The sequence below is a fragment of the Drosophila novamexicana genome, unplaced genomic scaffold (genome assembly GCF_003285875.2).
Source record: "Drosophila novamexicana strain 15010-1031.04,08,12 unplaced genomic scaffold, DnovRS2.1 tig00000434-arrow-pilon, whole genome shotgun sequence".
Taxonomy (NCBI): Eukaryota; Metazoa; Arthropoda; class Insecta; order Diptera; family Drosophilidae; genus Drosophila; species Drosophila novamexicana.
Window position 1 is genome coordinate 4,155,429 of NW_020824802.1, and position 18,232 is coordinate 4,173,660.

At 43.8% G+C, this 18,232-nt stretch overlaps 1 protein-coding gene and 2 long non-coding RNA genes across 8 annotated transcripts in view; 1 reads left to right on the forward strand and 2 right to left on the reverse strand.

The window, feature by feature from the left end:
* Window positions 1-18,232, forward strand: part of LOC115760416 (acetylcholine receptor subunit alpha-like) — a 405,819-nt gene that overhangs the window by 17,305 nt on the left and 370,282 nt on the right. For all 5 annotated transcript variants that reach the window (XR_004017641.1, XM_030701721.1, XM_030701719.1 and 2 more), the window contains exon 2: window positions 4,649-4,942. Coding sequence is in view for 4 of the 5 variants with exons in the window: in XM_030701721.1 (XP_030557581.1) it covers window positions 4,742-4,942 (201 nt within the window). In the remaining variant the exon portion in view is untranslated. The remainder of the gene's footprint in view (window positions 1-4,648; window positions 4,943-18,232) is intronic.
* On the reverse strand, window positions 10,159-14,129 carry LOC115760417. 2 transcript variants are annotated; one of them, XR_004017643.1, is made up of 9 exons: window positions 14,051-14,129; window positions 13,706-13,986; window positions 13,257-13,641; window positions 13,002-13,181; window positions 12,522-12,796; window positions 12,100-12,464; window positions 11,693-12,033; window positions 11,278-11,609; window positions 10,159-10,818 (listed from the first exon to the last, which is right to left on the reverse strand). It is a non-coding gene; the product is annotated as an uncharacterized LOC115760417 (long non-coding RNA). The 2 variants fall into 2 exon arrangements; XR_004017642.1 differs by having other exon boundaries at window positions 10,159-11,207.
* LOC115760418 lies at window positions 14,190-14,848 on the reverse strand. The gene is made up of 3 exons (XR_004017644.1): window positions 14,795-14,848; window positions 14,396-14,741; window positions 14,190-14,331 (listed from the first exon to the last, which is right to left on the reverse strand). It is a non-coding gene; the product is annotated as an uncharacterized LOC115760418 (long non-coding RNA).

Here is an 18,232-nt window from a genome sequence, read left to right on the forward strand (position 1 = left end):
AATAGATAGCGCTATAAGTGGCATATAACGAGGAGTTACAAAGCCAACGCTGTGCCATATTCAACAAACCTCATAATGTCTTAGATTGCGTAGACGGTGTGCATAATGGCCAATCACAACGAGGGAACCGTTTTTTGCATAGCGCACTATTAACAAAGTCATCTTTAAGTCTACTAGCGACCGCCGTGGTTTTGATAAAAGGTAACTATGAAGTTTATCATATATGTAGATGTGTATTAGACTCTGTTAGTCAAATTAGCTTTCTTAATTCTAGATTAGTTTCGACTTTAGGTCTAGAATCACTGGCATCGGCAATGCAACATCTCAGATTATTGGTGAGGTGAATGCCAGTTTCAAATCTAAAGTGACAAGGTTTACAGCCACGGACAATTTTTGTGTGTTAACAGAAGAGGGAGCAAAATGTGCTGAACTCTAATGAGCTGCAAGAGCTAGTGCGACGGTTTTGGAAATGCGAGAAAATACCGCATCCTGTGGATAAATTCACTGAACAGGAAAAACAATTCGAGAAGAGCTTTGTTTCTAATGCTGTACTATGGGAAGATGGCAATTTAACTGTAGCACTTCCATTCAAAAGTCCCAAGAAAGAACTAGGAGATCCATACCAATTGCTGGATTTTAAAATTTAGAAAAGAAATTGAATCGCAATCCCTTTTTAAAGAAACAATATTCCGAAATTATAGAAGAGGCCGCTAGGGTAAGGAACATTTGCTCAGGCCGCTTGCCGTCCAAATTTTGTGTCGTATTTGACGCTTTATGCACGTCCAGTAAAGGTGTCTCACTAAACGAGACTATGATTGTTGGTCGGACTTTGCAGCCTGATCTTTTTGAGACAATGACTAGTTTTCGCCCTAACAGCCGATATAGCCAAGATGAAGCGATTAGAAATGTTGTGGGCTACATACACCATAGCCAACCTTGTAGAATTGAAACAGCAAGTTAGTGAGCTGTTAGAACTTGGCAGGTCTAAACTACACAAACGGCATAGTAATTATTGTGATGCCCTCAGCAATGCGGACGACTTAGAGCCTTTAATGCTTTACTGAAGGGTGGGTCAAAGCGACCAATTTCAGTTTATTTTCGTTTTATGTTAAATTTTCTACAACTATTACAAAGCGAACTGTGCTTTCAGGACAAGCTCAAGTGTTCGAACCCTTGGGATTCTTGAGTCCTAAACTGATTCTAGGCAATATATTCGTGCAAGAGTTGTGGTTACTGAACCACGACTGGAATGAAGTGCTGCCGTTAAGTTACGCGGTACAGTGACAAAGATATCAAGAGGAACTGAAGCTCATAAATCAGCTGCCACGGTGGTTCCCATCACGTTTAAGGCGGACTTATTAGAGCTTTTCGGGCTCGCGTGCGTAATAAAGACGGAACTCTTTCAGTGCTTCTAGTGACTGTCAAGTCCAAGGTAGTTCCAAGTCAGAGTGGCTTCCTTGCCCAGCAAGGAAATTAAACCCAGCAGATATTGTATCCATTGGATTGTATACAATAGATGACTGAGCAATGGCGCTGCAGCGACGAAAAAAATATCTGAACAGAGGAAGGGTACGTTTTCACTGGCAGTAAATTGCCTTGAGACGAGGAAACTTACGATGTTATCGGGGAATGTAAATTTACAAACAACTTATTAAAACTTCAGCGCGTGCTTAGCTACGTTTATAGGTGGAGTAGAGGTAGCAAGCGGCTAATTACAAGGCATCATCAGTCGGACTTAACTGCAGACGAGATGGCTGGAGGCCTTTGCTATATAATTATAATTTGCAAAATTTAAGGATGCGTGAGGAATTCATTAGGTTAAAAGTTTAAAGACCTATTAAATCTACAAAAATGCAATGCTTGAATCCCTAAAGGCCAATCTACCAACTGACACCAATCATCCTATTTTAATGCCTAAAGATCATATAAGCGTAAATGCACCAATTAATAAATTACACTCATCGAACCTTTTAAGATGCCGGGGCTCAGTCGTTATGCGCCTTCTTGCAGCAGAAATATTGTAAGAAAATTGTAAGAAATTGTATTACCTGCTTTCGGCTTCGACCTGTCTAGGGCAATTACGTAATGGGACCGCTGCCAGAAGGCCGAGTGCTGCACGAGAACTGGACAAAACTTTTGACCAGTCCGGCCAAGGTTTTATCAACGACACGTGCAGTCAAATTTGAATTTAATTTTATCCCACCACGCTCACCTTATTTTAGAGGGCTATGGAAGGGCACAGTTAAGATTGCGAAGCTAGTCAAGTACGCAAACAGCACGGCATTTAGTTAAGCATCCTCTAGTTACGAGGATCTCTTAACAGCAGTTATTCAGGTGGAAGCGGTAATGAATTTGAGGCCGCGTTATCCTTTATCATCGGACCCGAATGACTTAGAAGCACTAACTCCAGACCACTTTTTGGTTGGCCGTCCACTTAATGTGCTAGTGGAACCATTTGACGAAGCATTGGTCAAACTATCGCTGACCGACCATTGGTAGAGGATTCTCGTAGTACACAATATGTTTTGGCGTCGCTGGAAATCTGAGTACCTCACCTTGAAGCAGGATCGCTCAATATGGGCGACAACTGCGAGCAACGTAGAGGTCGAAAGTCTAGTTTTGATCGATGAAGACCGCGCACCGCCTGGACAATGGTTACTAGCAAGAGTGTCAGAATTAATTCCCGGATGCGATGGCGCGTGCGTGTCGTGACTCTCAAGGCCAAGAAGGGTTTTCTTAAACGGAATGAACATAGAATCTGCCGTTTGCCACTGAAGTCAACAATAGACGGCGTTTGTTCGCGCCACAAGTAAATATATATTAATTAGTAACGATGTCAGCGCCATTTGGTACTTTTGCTTACAATCCTTAAAATGTTAATTTAATTGAAAAACTACCGATATTGTCGATCGATGTATGGTACGTTGAACTGTTATCTGCTTGTCTGTATAGTAAAAAAGTTGGACACTTTTGCTGGGAAGGGAATTTTCCTAATAATTATTAATTTCAACGCTCGTGGAGGACTGTAGCTCAAACAATGGCATTATCCTGTACGTGGAATTTACAAAATAAGTTTGGTGCCGATCAGGCGAAATATATCAACCTCATTGAACCTTTGACCCATTTTCCAACCAGGAAGAGTATATACAGAAAAGCTGAGACTTGCGAAAAGAGTGAAGCACGTCTCAAATAAATTTATGTTTGGATGCTTATAATTTAGAAGTGATTCTTACTTTTTAATAGCAATTAAACAAAATAAAAACAATAAAAATAAATTATTTTTTACCTTAATCCGCAAATGGGCTTAAATATTGTGCAATGCGAAACACTTCTCAAATGAATATTAAGAAAGATTCATGGAAATATATTTGAGCCAAAAACATTACCCACCATTCATCCCTAATTACACCAAGGTGGCATGGGTATTCCGAAAAGTGTGAAATTAGTCTCATATGAATTTAGAAAATACAAGTAAGAGGTTCTAGTTGGGAGTGTGTGTGTATATGTATACAGAAATTCTTGAAATTTGCGCTTGCTGCTGCTGATACGAGGAAAGCCAAAACAAGCTGGCTTTAATAACGTAAATGTTTCTTAACCGATCTTGATGATGTTTTCTACAGTACATTTTATTATATATTTATTTGTGTATTCTCAAAAGGTCATTTGCATTTAAATTGTAGCTTATCTTGGTGGGCAGCATAAATTTGTGTATTTTCTTGATTTATATCGATGAGGTAGAAGCGGGCAGGTGGTGATAGCTATAAAATGAAAGATACTTGATATATACATGCTATTCTAGAAGCTTAATGTCAAGTTTGGTGAATCCAGCTCTTATTATTTACCAAAACCCAGGATTTCGATATCGATTTCTATCGATTACTTGGCAACGGGACAAGTTATCGAATATCGGAAACAAAGTCGATCTGCGCGGGCAATAGGCGGACCTACATACCAAATTTCTTTAGTTCTTATAGGTTTTGAGATTCTTGCGTTCATACATTCGGACGGAGGGACGGACAGACAGGCGGACATGCTTTTGAAGAATATATAACTTTATGGGGTCGGAGATGCTTCCTTCTGCCTGTTACATACATTTGCACAAAACCATTATACCTCTTTTCCCATTTTCAATGGGTTCAGGGAAAAAAAAGATTGTTGAGCTATCGTGTCTTTTTCAAGAGCTGTCGAGCTGTAAATAATTATATAAGTTTTATTCTTATACAAAGGGTTTTTAGTTTGGTTATCTATCAATTATATTTTCGATTCAATTATATTAACGATATTTAAATAAAGTGAAAGTTCAATCAACAACAATTGGGTCGCGGAAAGAGCTGCTAAAAGTTATTTCTAAAGGTGTTTTTCTCATATATTCATGCTGCGTAACCACTGTATTTAATCGGCTGGTCAACAAAAAAATTTAATACGAACGTGTTTTTCGATTTTTCCACACACATAGCTTTTAATATTGCCCTGTGCTTCAATTACTTCACACTCAGTCAGTCAGTACATCCTGTTTTATATAAAGAAATAGCTTCGATAAAAGCGAATTTGTAAAAAAAAAATTAAATAATTTAACTTAAATTACATACACATAAATGTGTATACATACTTTAATTATGATATACTTTTTACACATTTTCTTTTATAGGTAATCCGCAAAAAAAAACATTCATAAAAAAGTAAATAAAGCTGAAATCTACATTGCGATATATTACCCAAGTTAAACACACGTTTTTCAACGATGTTACCATCTCAAGAAAGTCTAAAGGCTTGGATACTATCAGCTCTTATGGTACACGGAGCAGTTGCAGGCAATCCCGACGCTAAGCGACTTTACGACGATCTTTTAAGTAACTATAACAAACTGGTCCGACCAGTCGTTAATACTACAGATGTTCTTAAAGTTTGTATAAAACTTAAACTTTCACAACTGATTGATGTAGTAAGTATTAAATCTAGATATGATATCTTTAATCTATTAATCTATCTGAAACAAGTAAATACGAATCGAAATTGTAACGTTCTGATCTGTATATATTACGAGTTTTTGCTTCAAAATATACTCAATAAATCAACACGATCAGTAGATAGCGTGAGGTGTTGATGGTGGTAAACAAAATATAATTCACTGGATTGGGTACGCGACTATCTACCTTTTGTATCCTTTTGCAAAACTGCAATATTTAAGTACGAGACTTTAAATTTGGAGAGATGGTCGCCCATTAGCACCTGCAGGTAAAATTTTTTTTTTTTTTTTTTTACGCGAATCCCGATGCAACGTACTGCATCCCACCTCCCGCCCAACCGACTGAGAGGCGCAGTCGTATAACGTACGACACGAAATGAAAAGTAAATATGAAGAAAAAAAAAAAAATATTAAAAAAAAGTCGATACAAACAACGAGTACGTGTACAAGTACAATTACAAATAAAAATATGACTATCTACTTGCTAAATAGTTTAGAAGAGAAGATTTTATACGAGGAAGAGAAGCTTCCGAGCAGAATACTCTGTAATGCTTGTTATAGTCATCACAGAGAACCCTGAACGGTTCATGCAAGGCATAATTAGTTGAGCAAAATTGAAGCGATAAAGGTACAAAATTACGTGTTAGTCTAGTAGGGATAGAGAAATTTAATTGGCTAATCAACAAAAAAGAGTCGATTTCACCAGTAACTAATTTATGAATAAATATAACACCCAGCATGGTTCTACGATTAATTAAAGAAGGAAGGTTAATCATCAGAAGTCTACTGGAGTATGACAGTAACCGCACACGAGGATCCCAATTTAAACCACTAAGGGCAAACAACAAGAATTGTTTCTGAACGAATTCAATTCTGTCCTGATGGGTAGCATATTGTGGTGACCAGATACATGAGGCATTCTCAAGAATAGGTCGTACCAAAGATACATAAAGTGTTTTTGTCGTGTACGGATCGTCAAACTCCTTTGACCATCGCTTGATGAAACCCATAACTATTCTGGCCTTATTGACCACGGTATTAACATGAGAGTCGAATTTAAGTTTATGATCAAGGATGACACCTAGATCATTAACTTCATTAGAAGTACTATTAACACGCTCAAGCGGTATACTATCAAGGATGTAAGAAACAAATTGAGGAGGGCTTCTATAGAAGGTCATAACCTTACATTTAGAGCAGTTTAAGTTTAACAGGTTGGCTAGACACCAAGCCTGAAACGCATCAATGTCCGCTTGTAAGGCAAAATTTTACATTATCAGCATACATTAATACTCGAGAGTGAGACAGTATCGAGGGAAGGTCATTGATGAAAAGAGTAAAGAGTAGCGGGCCAAAATGACTACCTTGAGGAACACCGGAAGTCACCAGAATACGTTTAGAGAATGAATTTCTGAAAAGAACCTTTTGGGTTCTGTCACGCAAATACTCTGACATCCAGTTCAAAAGATTGACTGGGAAGCCGAGAAGGCTTATTTTATGAAGCAACAAGGAATGGTTGACAGAGTCGAAAGCCTTACTGAAATCAGTATAGATGACGTCAGTCTGCTTTCTTTCCTTAAACCCATCAATTACAAACGAAGTAAACTCAAGAAGGTTAGTGGTTGTAGATCTGCGCTTCACGAACCCATGCTGGGAAGGTGAAATAAGAGAACTACATAAATGCTGCAGTTGAGATGTTATAATTCTCTCAAAAGCTTTAGGTATAGCGGATAATTTGGAAATACCTCTATAGTTTTCAACATCGGACTTACTCCCTTTTTTATGGAGAGGGATAATGTATGATTCCTTCCAGATGGTCGGAAAAGATGAAGTGTTTACGGACAATTCAAAAAGTTTTAAAACAGGTTTACATAATGCTGCAGCGCAGTATCTAAGCACGCAAGCAGGAACACCATCAGGGCCCCGCGAGTAAACCGGCTTGATAGTATTAAGGTCGCTAAGAAGCGAGCTTTCAGTAATAATGGGATTAAAGATGCAGTTTGACCTCTGTAACTGATAAGGATAAGGCTGATTTTTATTATACCTAATGGAGGAGTAGGTAGTTTGAAAAAAGTTTGCGAACAGATCGGCTATGCCTGGATCAGTGTTCGCGCTCTCATCTGCAAACTTAACCGAAGAAGGCAAAGTAGATGTCTTTCGTTTAGAATTGACAAAGTTAAAAAATTGCTTAGGATTATGTGAAAATTGAAGGCGACAACGCCGAAGGTAATTCTTATAGCAGATGGAATTTTGGGTGGTATCTTTCTGGCGGGCAAGTGGTTAAGATTAAAAAAAAAAAAAAAAAAAAAGATTAAAAGGCGGGCAAGTGGTTAAGATTAAAAAAGGTTAAGATTAAAAAAAAAAAAAAAAAAAAAGTAAATGCTGCGCTCAGATGAGGAATACGATTCCTCTGACGCCTCCATAATCTCGGTCGGCTACAACTTCGGTGATATAGCGAGATACGTCATGCCCAGTGCCAGTGAATCTGATAATTCCCAACTTGACAAATTAACGACGGCACCCTTGACCGTGCCAGACGCTACTGCTCACGGTACTACCCGGCGACTCTCCATGGATGCACTTGCTCCAGCCAATTCTAGCCACGATGCTGCCCCATCGGCGGCAGATCCGACGAGAGCAAGCGGTGAGTACATAGTCACACTCCCGTCGCAGTCCAACTCGGACCTGTCCACCAAGCCTATCCGCGGTTCACCCATGGATGTAACGTTTGACACCGAGGATGAAGCCGCCCTTGCTGAAATGGATGCCCCGCTGAGCCCCCTGCAAACGACAGTAATGGAAAAAACCATTTGCCCAAAAATCTTCAAAAAAGAACAAGCAAAGAAAGGGCCGCCAAAACGCGCATCAGACGCCACTAACACCACAAAAAAAGGCGCCAATACATATAAAATCCAAAAGAAAAAAGCGAAAATCACTAACACAATCAAACGCAAAAGTAGCGGCACATTCCCCGCCAAAAGAGAAATAAGAGACACAAAAAGAATGACAAATGCCAACGGAATCGGCACACACACACTACAACAGTGCGCACAGCAAATACACACACAGGGCAAGGAAACTGCTTTATCGACAAGTGCCAATAAAAGCGGCGCACACATACTACAGCAGGAACTAAACGCTGCTTTACAGTCCTCATCTACCAATGCACGCATGAACGCCAACATAACTGGCACTCAGCAACAACAAGCAACACAGCAGAAACCACTACAACAGCCAATACAGAGCCAACAACAAGTTAAACCTTGGAAGCTACTTCTCCAGCAATGGAAAAACAATTCTATGCCTGCGCCAACAGCAACAACTACAACAACCACAACCAGAAGAAACTTGCTGCCATCTTTAATAAAATCGCCGCCAACTCAGACGCTAACAATGACGGCAGAAAATACCAACAACGACAAAGCAACATTGCTACAAAGCTGGCTATCTGGTGTGCCACCACTGCTGCCCAACGAACTACCAAAGCCTCCACTAGTAACGATAAATACCGCCGCCACAACATGGCGATCCCCCCTGAAGAGAAGATGTGTGGACATGGATGAATCTGATGATGATCCCGCTCTCCAGGTGCTACCGCTAACAACGCCCATTTTTAAGAGCGGGTTCGCCATCAAGCTCCACCAGGAGGCACGCCGGCAACAAATGCTCCAAAGTGACGCACAGCAGCAACATGGACAGCAGGCAGAACAGCAAGGGCAATCACAAAATTGTCAGCATTCACAGCCACATCAACAACAGAATCAACAAAAATCGCAGCAACATCAGCAATCAAAGGACGAGAGCTCGCAGCAGCAATCGAAAGAGCATCTACCACAGCCACTACAGCAACAGACAATACAAAGCAAGAAAGTGCCCGCACTCTTCTTGCCGATGGTGCCCGCAATTATACCACTACTAGATAAACTGAAAAGCAATCCAGGTGTTGGAAAATTCTCCACAAAGGCAACATCTGGCAGCGGATTACGTGTCCAATGTGAAGATCTGGTCACACACAACGCAATCCTGACCGCCCTGGCTGAAGAAGGCACTCACCTGCATACGCACCAACTACGCAGCGAAAAGGGATATCGCATAATCTTGCGCCATATCCATCACACTACACCCTGTGAATGGATAGCGGCCAAGCTAGAACAATTGGGCTTTGTCGCTCGATTCATCCGAGGCATAAAACACCGGTTTACAGGCAGGCCGCTGAATATATTCGAAATCGAACTGCAGACCAAAGCGGATGGGAGCCATGAAGACATCCTCAACCTGAAAGAGCTGGGGAGCCAATCAGTCGCGGTCGAGCGGCAAGTCAAACCTCGTGATCCAGTGCAGTGCCATCGGTGCCAGGCCTTTGGACACACGAAAAATTACTGCAGGCGGCCTTTCGTCTGCATGAAATGTGCAGGTGAGCACATGTCAACTGCGTGCACCAAACCCAGACAGGTGGAGCCCAAGTGCGCAAATTGCAAGGGCAATCATATAAGCTGCTATAAAGGCTGCCCTGCCTACAAAAACGCACGCAGCAAACTAAGGGCAAACCGAGTCATGGCCGATGATAAACAGCGGCAAGAACGTGAGCAGAGGCAGCAGCCACTGCCAGGAATCCAGCATCCACACCAGATAAAACCAGCACATCAGCAGTCAAGAGCATTAAAACAGCCAGGAGTCGCTAAGCTATCCTACAGTCAGGTCGTGCGTAACGGCAACGCTGCCGGTCGCGTACGAAACCCGGCCGAAAGACACTTGGCCACTTTCCAGCAGCAACTACGATTGGAACAACAGCAAAATCAACTACCAAATCCTCCCATGAGGGAACAGCAGATCTCAGCAACAAACAATGCCAGTACACCGAATTCAGCTGAAAGATCCACCAACATGTCCCACAGCCGGCTTGTGTCCACAATCCGCAAACATAACCCGAAAAGAAAGCTTTTAGGAACACTTCAGCGGCCACTTCGCAGACGGCAGAATCAACAACAACATCGTTCGAACAATTCCAGGAAGCCAGCAACATCATCAATTAACAAGCCAGCTACTCCAACCAATCGTGACAAGTTCACGCACGGCCAAGTCGACTATAGTGCTCCCTTGCGCAATTCGTTTGGAAGTCATTTGGCCACTCCACAGCAACATCAATGGGATGAACAGCAGCAGCAGGCAGGACACCAATCATCAATGTCCAAAAGCACTATACTCCAGACATTAGAACAAAACATGGCAATGTTTAGTCGCATGGAAAAAAGAATAGACACTCTATTAAATGTCCTTGTGCAATTCATTACCATCCATAATGAAAACAATACAACAAACACCAATAATCATGTGTTCCCAAACATAGCCCATCAACAAACAGACAGCAAAGCAGCCCAAATGGACTGCTCTAGGGAAGCTGCCATCGCCAATGACGTCACTAAATATGTATAGTCGTACTCACAGCAGTACCGACTCTCAATTGACCATAGCCACTACTTCCTCAGCTGAAAATGTCCACAACAGTGCGCCAATTAGTACAGCAAATCCACATGTGACCATCCACAGGAGCGGCCAGAATAGCAACCCACTTAAAATTGCTTTCTGGAATGCATGTGGTATAGGCAACAAAATGACAGAGCTAGAGCTGTACATGCGACGCGAGTCCATCCAAATTATGATGGTCATCGAAACTCGGGTTCCATCTGACGCCAGCATACTAAGCATGGACGGCTACCACACATACAGTACAACCAATCCACACACGTATCGGAGAGGTGGAGTCGCTATCTTTGTACGAAACGACATTAGACATGCCGCCCTTCATCCAATGTCCGAGAACTTCCTCCAGATTATGCCTGTTGCCTTACTTCCTGAAAATGAGAATAAAAGGGAAATAATTATAATTGCGCCAATATACTGCCCCCCAGTGTTCAAATGGTCAGTCGAACACTTCACAAAACTGTTCAGACATTTTGACAAAATCACAGAACTGGCTTCATCTAACTTTCTCCTCTGCGGTGACTGGAATGCCCAGCACTCATGGTGGGGAAACCCGCGCGCCTGTCACAGAGGCAAAGCGCTCTTCGAAGCAATTCACACGCAAAGTCGATATAATGTTCTGGCCACCGGCGGAGCAACGCACTACCCGTACGATAGGAGGAAAAGACCATCAGCAATTGACCTCGCAGTCTACGGTGGGCTAGATAGCAATCGACTTCGAATCCACTCCTCTACGGACCTGGACTCGGACCACCTGCCCCTAAGAGTTGATCTGATCACTAACAAAAATCGAATCTTTACAACTCATACTGGAAATCACAGACTGCTACCTAATGGAGCCAATACGCATCGTTTTCAGGAGCTTCTTGACCAGCAAATCCACTTAAACACCGAGATCCGCAGTGGCCTGGACATCGACGATGCAGTGAACATCTTCGTACGCAACGTTCAAATAGCGGCAGATGCAGCAGCACACAGGCAGATAGGAAACCAGCTTAGCCACCGGGCCCACCGCAGGCACGATCTTGAACTGGACGAGCCAACCAGAAGACTATTATCGGAGAAACAGAGATGCAAGCAGATTTTAATGGCGACACGAACTCCAGAGGCAAGGCAACAATATAGGTCTGCACAAAATAAGTTGAAGAAGGCACTAATCCAGCTGAAAAACAAGAATATTAATAAAATGCTTGTGGACATTGACACCCATGATCGATACGCTATGCAAAAGCTTTGGAGACTTACCAACAAGCTTAAAAAACAGCCGCAGCCCAATTGGCCAATAAAAACAATACAGGCTAATGTTGGCAATGGGGGCGCGAGGCGTGCGACAAATCCAAACGTAATATGGACGAAAACTACTGCCGAAAAAGCGGAGGCTTTCGTCGCCCACCTTGAAGAAAGATTCAGTCCAAATTTCTCTAATTCGTCTGAGGAGCGTGCAGAAATTCGTCAGGAATGGAGACAACTGAAGCAGCAGAAACTCCAGCAGCAACAAACAGACCAGGAGCTACAGCAGACTATTAGGCCAATCACGCTCAATGAACTAAAGCTAGAAATTGATGCACTAGTGGTAACGAAGTCGCCTGGAGAAGATAAAATAGATAACAGAATTATCCAACTTTTACCGCAAAAAGCGCTGCTATACTTACTGCTAATCTACAACTCTAGCCTAAGGTTAGGGCATTTCCCAAGCAAATGGAAACACGCTGGCATAACTATGATTCCCAAGCCTGGTAAAAGCACAGCTGAAGCAACATCATATCGTCCAATCAGCCTCTTATCGGGCCTATCAAAGATCTTCGAGAAGCTCTTAATGTCAAGGCTCTTCGAAGTCCAGGATTTTGCCAGGGCAATGCCAAGCCATCAATTTGGCTTCAGGCGAGAACACGGCACTGAGCAGCAACTGGCCCGCGTTACGCAATTTATATTACGCGCATACGAAGAGCGACATTTCTGCTCAGCGGTCTATATAGATATCTCGGAAGCCTTTGACCGCGTGTGGCATGACGGCCTGCTGAACAAGTTAATAAAATTGTTACCATTAAACCTTTATACGATACTTGAAAATTACCTATGCGAGCGCACCTTCGTAGTAAACTGCAACGACGGTGTCAAATCTAGAACAGGTCGAGTTGCTGCCGGCGTGCCCCAGGGCAGTGTGCTGGGCCCAATTCTGTACACAATTTACTCGTCGGATATGCCCCTCCCATCGCTCATGAGACGCACATACTTTGCGCCCAGCCAAAATCAAATGCTGTTATCAACATACGCCGACGATACAGTGATCATGTGTGCCTCTGCGCTTCCCTCGGGGGCTGTCGGACAGAACGAGGAATACCTTCGCCACTTCACAAAATGGGCGAAAAAATGGTCCATTAGTATCAACGCTAACAAAACAGGCCATGTGCTCTACACACTGAGAAATCTAGCTCAAACAGATAGAGAACGGTCACCACTACTAAATGGGCAAAGGATACCAAGCAAAACCTCACAGACATACCTGGGAATCATACTGGACCGGAAACTCACCCTCAAACCACATGTCACTCACCTAAGTAACAAGCTGAGAGCAAGAGCATCCAAACTGATGTGGCTCCTTGGTCCCAACAGCAGACTGGCAAAGGACTGCAAAGCGGTACTCATCAAGCAGCTCATCATACCAATCTGGCAATACGGTCTCCCTGTCTGGGGGGCGCTCACATCGGACACACAGTTACAACGAATTCAGCGACTGCAAAATAAAATAATAAGAAAATCAGTTAATGCATCCTGGTACACCAGAAACGCAACAATACGGAGTACATACTGCCTTAAAACTGTTGACGAAGTCTTTCACTTGGCAAGTGACCGCTTTGCAAACTCGTTGGTCAGACATGCAAACCCTGAGGCACGAAACCTGCTAGAGCACCCATTTGAGCCACAGCGCCTACTGAGGCCCCGCTACATGCAGCAATTACAACAACACATACGACCGCTTCAGAATCATCATGGACCGCAACAGCGCCAAGCACAGCCACCGCACACACAGCACACTGCTCACCAAGCACAACAAGCACAACAAAGGATGCAATTTAGAGAGCAGCTTCCAACACTCCTCCGGCTTCAAGAAGAAGAGCTAGAGAGGCGAGAAAATGAGAGATTGGCCGAAATCCAGGCAAGGCAACAGATCCAGCAACCTAATCGGCCGCCTCCTAGAAGATTCGGGGAGTCAATAATAAATGCGTTAAGAAGAATGTATAGAAGCGGAGAAATCACCCGTGAAGAGGTAGTGGCAGATATTCAAGGCCAACCCCCAACAATCCAGCGATTAATCCTACCAGACTATGTGGACGAGAGGCAGCAGGATCATCAAACACAGCAAGCTCTGCCAATGCAGATGCAACAGGCACCATCAACGCAGCAACAACAGCAGCTAACTACGCCAACTCAGGAGTCAGTGAATCCGCAGTTGCAACCGCAGCTACAGCAGCCGCAACTCCAACAAACTCAGCTAACGACGACTGTCATCCAGGCCAGGCACCAACTCCAGCAAATACCTAGAAGATTTGGGGAGTTAAGAATAAATGCGTTAAGAAGAATGTATAGAAGCGGACAAGTTACCCGTGAAGAGCTAGTGGCTAACATCCAAGGCCAACCTCCAACAATCCAGCGATTAATCCTACCAGACTATGTGGACGAGAGGCAGCAGAATCATCAACCACAGCGTACTCTGCCAATGCAGATACAACAGGCACCATCAACGCAGCAACAACAGCAGCTAACTACGCCAACTCAGGAGTCAGTGAATCCGCAGTTGCAACCGCAGCTACAGCAGCCGCAACTCCAACAAACTCAGCTAACGACGACTGTCATCCAGGCCAGGCACCAACTCCAGCAAATACCTAGAAGATTTGGGGAGTTAAGAATAAATGCGTTAAGAAGAATGTATAGAAGCGGACAAATTACACGTGAAGAGCTAGTGGCTAACATCCAAGGCCAACCCCCAACAATCCAGCGATTAATCCTACCAGACTATGTGGACGAGAGGCAGCAGAATCATCAAACACAGCATACTCTGCCAATGCAGACTCAACAGGCATCAGTAACGCCACAACAGCAGCTAACGACATCACCTCAGGGGACAGGAAACCTGCAATCGCTGACGCAACCACAGCAGCCGCAACTACAACACACCCAGATAAATACAGCCATCAGCCACGAAACACTCCTGGAGCATGGCCTCCAGAGAGTCCGGTTAACATTGGAACGCGTTCTAAATGAAGACATGGAAGTCGCAAGCTCCCAAGATGATCTGCTGGGTCAAATAATTAGTTTGGAATGAGCAACGACATTGGCAGCGTCTACCAAAACAAATATGAAATAGCTCAACTGCTCCTTGTGGGCTCCATCCAACATCCTGACCCATAACGGAACCGATTTAATACTTTGCCGCCAAGTCAGCTGACATGCAATTCCTCGACAAATTGTGGAGTCTGAGAGACGCCAATAGATGTTTCCAAACCACGACACAGAAGTGCTGACCTGCAAACAAAGGCACAAATTAAACACTGTTTAAACAAAGCTTTAAATGCATACACACCAAGAACACGATGCGCCCACGACGGCCAACTGGGCCAAATTCTCAATTTGGAGTGAGCGAGTGCCTCGGCATCGCCCACTCAAACAAAATATGCAACAGCTCAGCAGCTCTTTGTGGGCTCATCCAGCATCCTGAAACGCAAACAGCCTGCTTGCATGCCATCAAGTACAACGGAGCCGATTTAATACGCTGCTGTGACTACCAAGTCGACTGATATGTAAATTCTGGACAAGCTGCGTGGCGTGTGAGAGACGCCACCAGATATTTCCAAATCACGAATGATGATGCGCTGTCCTGCAACCAAAGGCACATAAATAAAAGCAAAAAATTGTTTAAAATACATACTTACCAAAAGATGACATGCTCCACGACGGCCTGCTGGTCGAATGCCCAATTTAGAGTGGGCGACTGCTTCGGTATCGCCCATTCAAACAATTCCTGGCCAAACTGCATGGCGTGTGAGAGACGCCACTGGATGTTTCCAAACCGCGACGATGATGCGCTGTCCTGCAAGCAAGGTTTGGGAACTCAATTTGGAGTGAGCGACGGCCTCGGCATCGCCCACTCGAACAAGGTATTCAACAGCCCAGCAGCTCCTTGTGGGCTCCATCTAGCATCCTGAACTGCAACCGGCCTGTTTGCGGGCCACCCGGGTCTGCTGACATGCAACTACTGGACGGATTGTGGAGTGTGAGAGACGACAATGAATGTTTCTAAAGCAAGACGCAGAACTGCTGCCCTGCAAATAAAGGCATAAATTAAACAATGTCTAAATAAAGCTTTAAATACATACATACCAAGAAGACGATGCACCCACGACGGTAAATTGGGCCAAATACTCATTTGAAGTGAGCGACTGCTTCGGTATCGCTCATACAAACAATTCCTGGTCAAGCTGCGTGGCGTGTGAGAGACGCCACCAGATATTTCCAAATCACGAAGATGATGCGCTGTCCTGCAACCAAAGGCACATAATTAAAAGCAAAAAATTGTTTAAAACACATACTTACCAAGAAGATGACATGCTCCACGACGGCCTGCTGGCTAAATACTCAACCTGGAGTGAGCGACAGCTCCGGCACCGCCCTCTCAAACAAAGTGGGCAACAGCTCAGCAGCTCCTGTTGGGCTCCATCTAGCAATCTGAATCGCTACCGGCCTGCTTCCAGGCCATCCATTACTATTGAGCCGATTGAATGCGTTACTGTGACCGCCAAGCCAACTGACATGCAATTACTGGCAAGCTTCGTGGCGAGTGAGAGACGCCAACGGATGTTTCCAAACCATGACACTAAGTGCTGTCCTGCAAATAAAGACGATGCGCCTATGACGGTCGACTGGGCCCAGTACTCAATTTGAGGTGAGCGATTGCTTCGGTATCGCCCAGTCAAACAATTTCTGGCCAAGCTGCGTGGCGTGTGAGAGACGACGCTGGACGCTTCCAAATCACGACGAAAATGCGCTGTCCTGCAACCAAAGGCACATAAATAAAAGCAAAAATTGTTTTAAAATACATACTTACCAAAAGATGACATGCTCCACGACGGCCTGCTGGTTGAATACCCAACTTGGAGTGGGCGACTGCTCCGGCATCGCCCATACAAACAGTTCCTGGTCAAACTGCATGGCGTGTGAGAGACGCCATTAGAAGTTTCCTAACCACAACGATGATGCGCTGTCTTGCAAGCAAAAGCACAAATAAAAAAATTGTTTACATACTTACCAAGAAGATGATACGCCCCACGATGGCCTCCTGGTTAAATACACAATTTGCAGTGAGCGACGGCATCGGCATCGCCCACTCGAACAAAATATGCAACAGCTCAGCAGCTCCTTGTGGGCTCCACCTAGCACCCTGAACTGCAACCGGCCTGTACTGCGGGCCACCCAATGCGTTGCTGCGGCTGCCAAGCCAGCTGACATGCAATACTCAGATAAGATGATCTGCTCCACGACGATCCACTGAGCCAAACCACTAATTGGCATGAGCGACGGTATAGCCCAGCAGCTTCATGTGGGCTCCCCTCACTTCCTGAATTGCCCGAGTGGCCATCCATCATAAGCGTACCTGCCAGCTGAGTGAGATGCATGACGCGCGATAGCCGCCACAGAGGAAGTTACCACTGTTTTCAATAAGACGCAGGTTCCCACGGCGGATTACTGGGCCAAAACTCAGGAAACGCTGCCATTGATGCTGCTCCTAAAGATGAGTAATGCAGGACGATAAATATCGTTGCAAATAAAAATACCAAAAACGCGTTTAGCCGATAAGTTAATACCGACACGCTGTAACAGGGCTGCAAAATGTTTTGCCCACAAATTATAATACTTCTGTTGCCATTTAAATTTAAAATAAGTTGCTATGTTAAAGTAATGAGTTAAATTAAAAATAAAGACACCGTCAGTATCTTTCTGGCGGGCAAGTGGTTAAGATTAAAAAATTGAAGGCGACAACGCCGAAGGTAATTCTTATAGCAGATGGAATTTTGGGTGGAAAAATTTGATCGGGCAACTGCATAGCGGGAGAAATCAGTGATTTCCCGATTTCTTAAACTTTTTATAACACATTGACTTCACGTTTTTTAACCTCATCAGTTCCTTTGAGAACCAGGGAGGCCTCGCTGGGTAATCAAGAGGAACGCAGATATCAAAAATCGAGTACAAGGTGTCATAAAAAAGTTTCAAGGCAACATCAATGTCTGCACAATTGTACAGTTGGGACCAGTCGACTTGCAGAATAAGATCATTAAGCTTATGAAAATCAGCCTTTCTGAAACAACGCATACGTTCAGCTAATTCCGATTCCTTGATAGGGACTCGGGCTGGTAAATCAATGACCATTTCCAGAGTTGGATGAAAAAGGTCTTCAGGAAGTGTAAGCGGATTGATCCTGTGCACAACACTGTTGAACGAATCCAACACGAAAATTAGATCAAGAGATCTGTTTCTTGAATTGCGCACACGATTAACCTGCCGTAAGGACATTTCATGTAGACCATCAATAAATTCGTTTGACGATGACGGCAACAGAAAGTTTGAGTCTGATGGCGATGACCACTTGACAACAGGAAGATTAAAGTCCCCAAGAACTACTAAAAGGTCTCTATCAGAAAGTAGGGAGGAGATAGATTTAATAGCATTAAGATGGGTTTGATAGGTAGACAAATTAGATAAAGGAGGTAAATATGAACATGTAATAGAGAT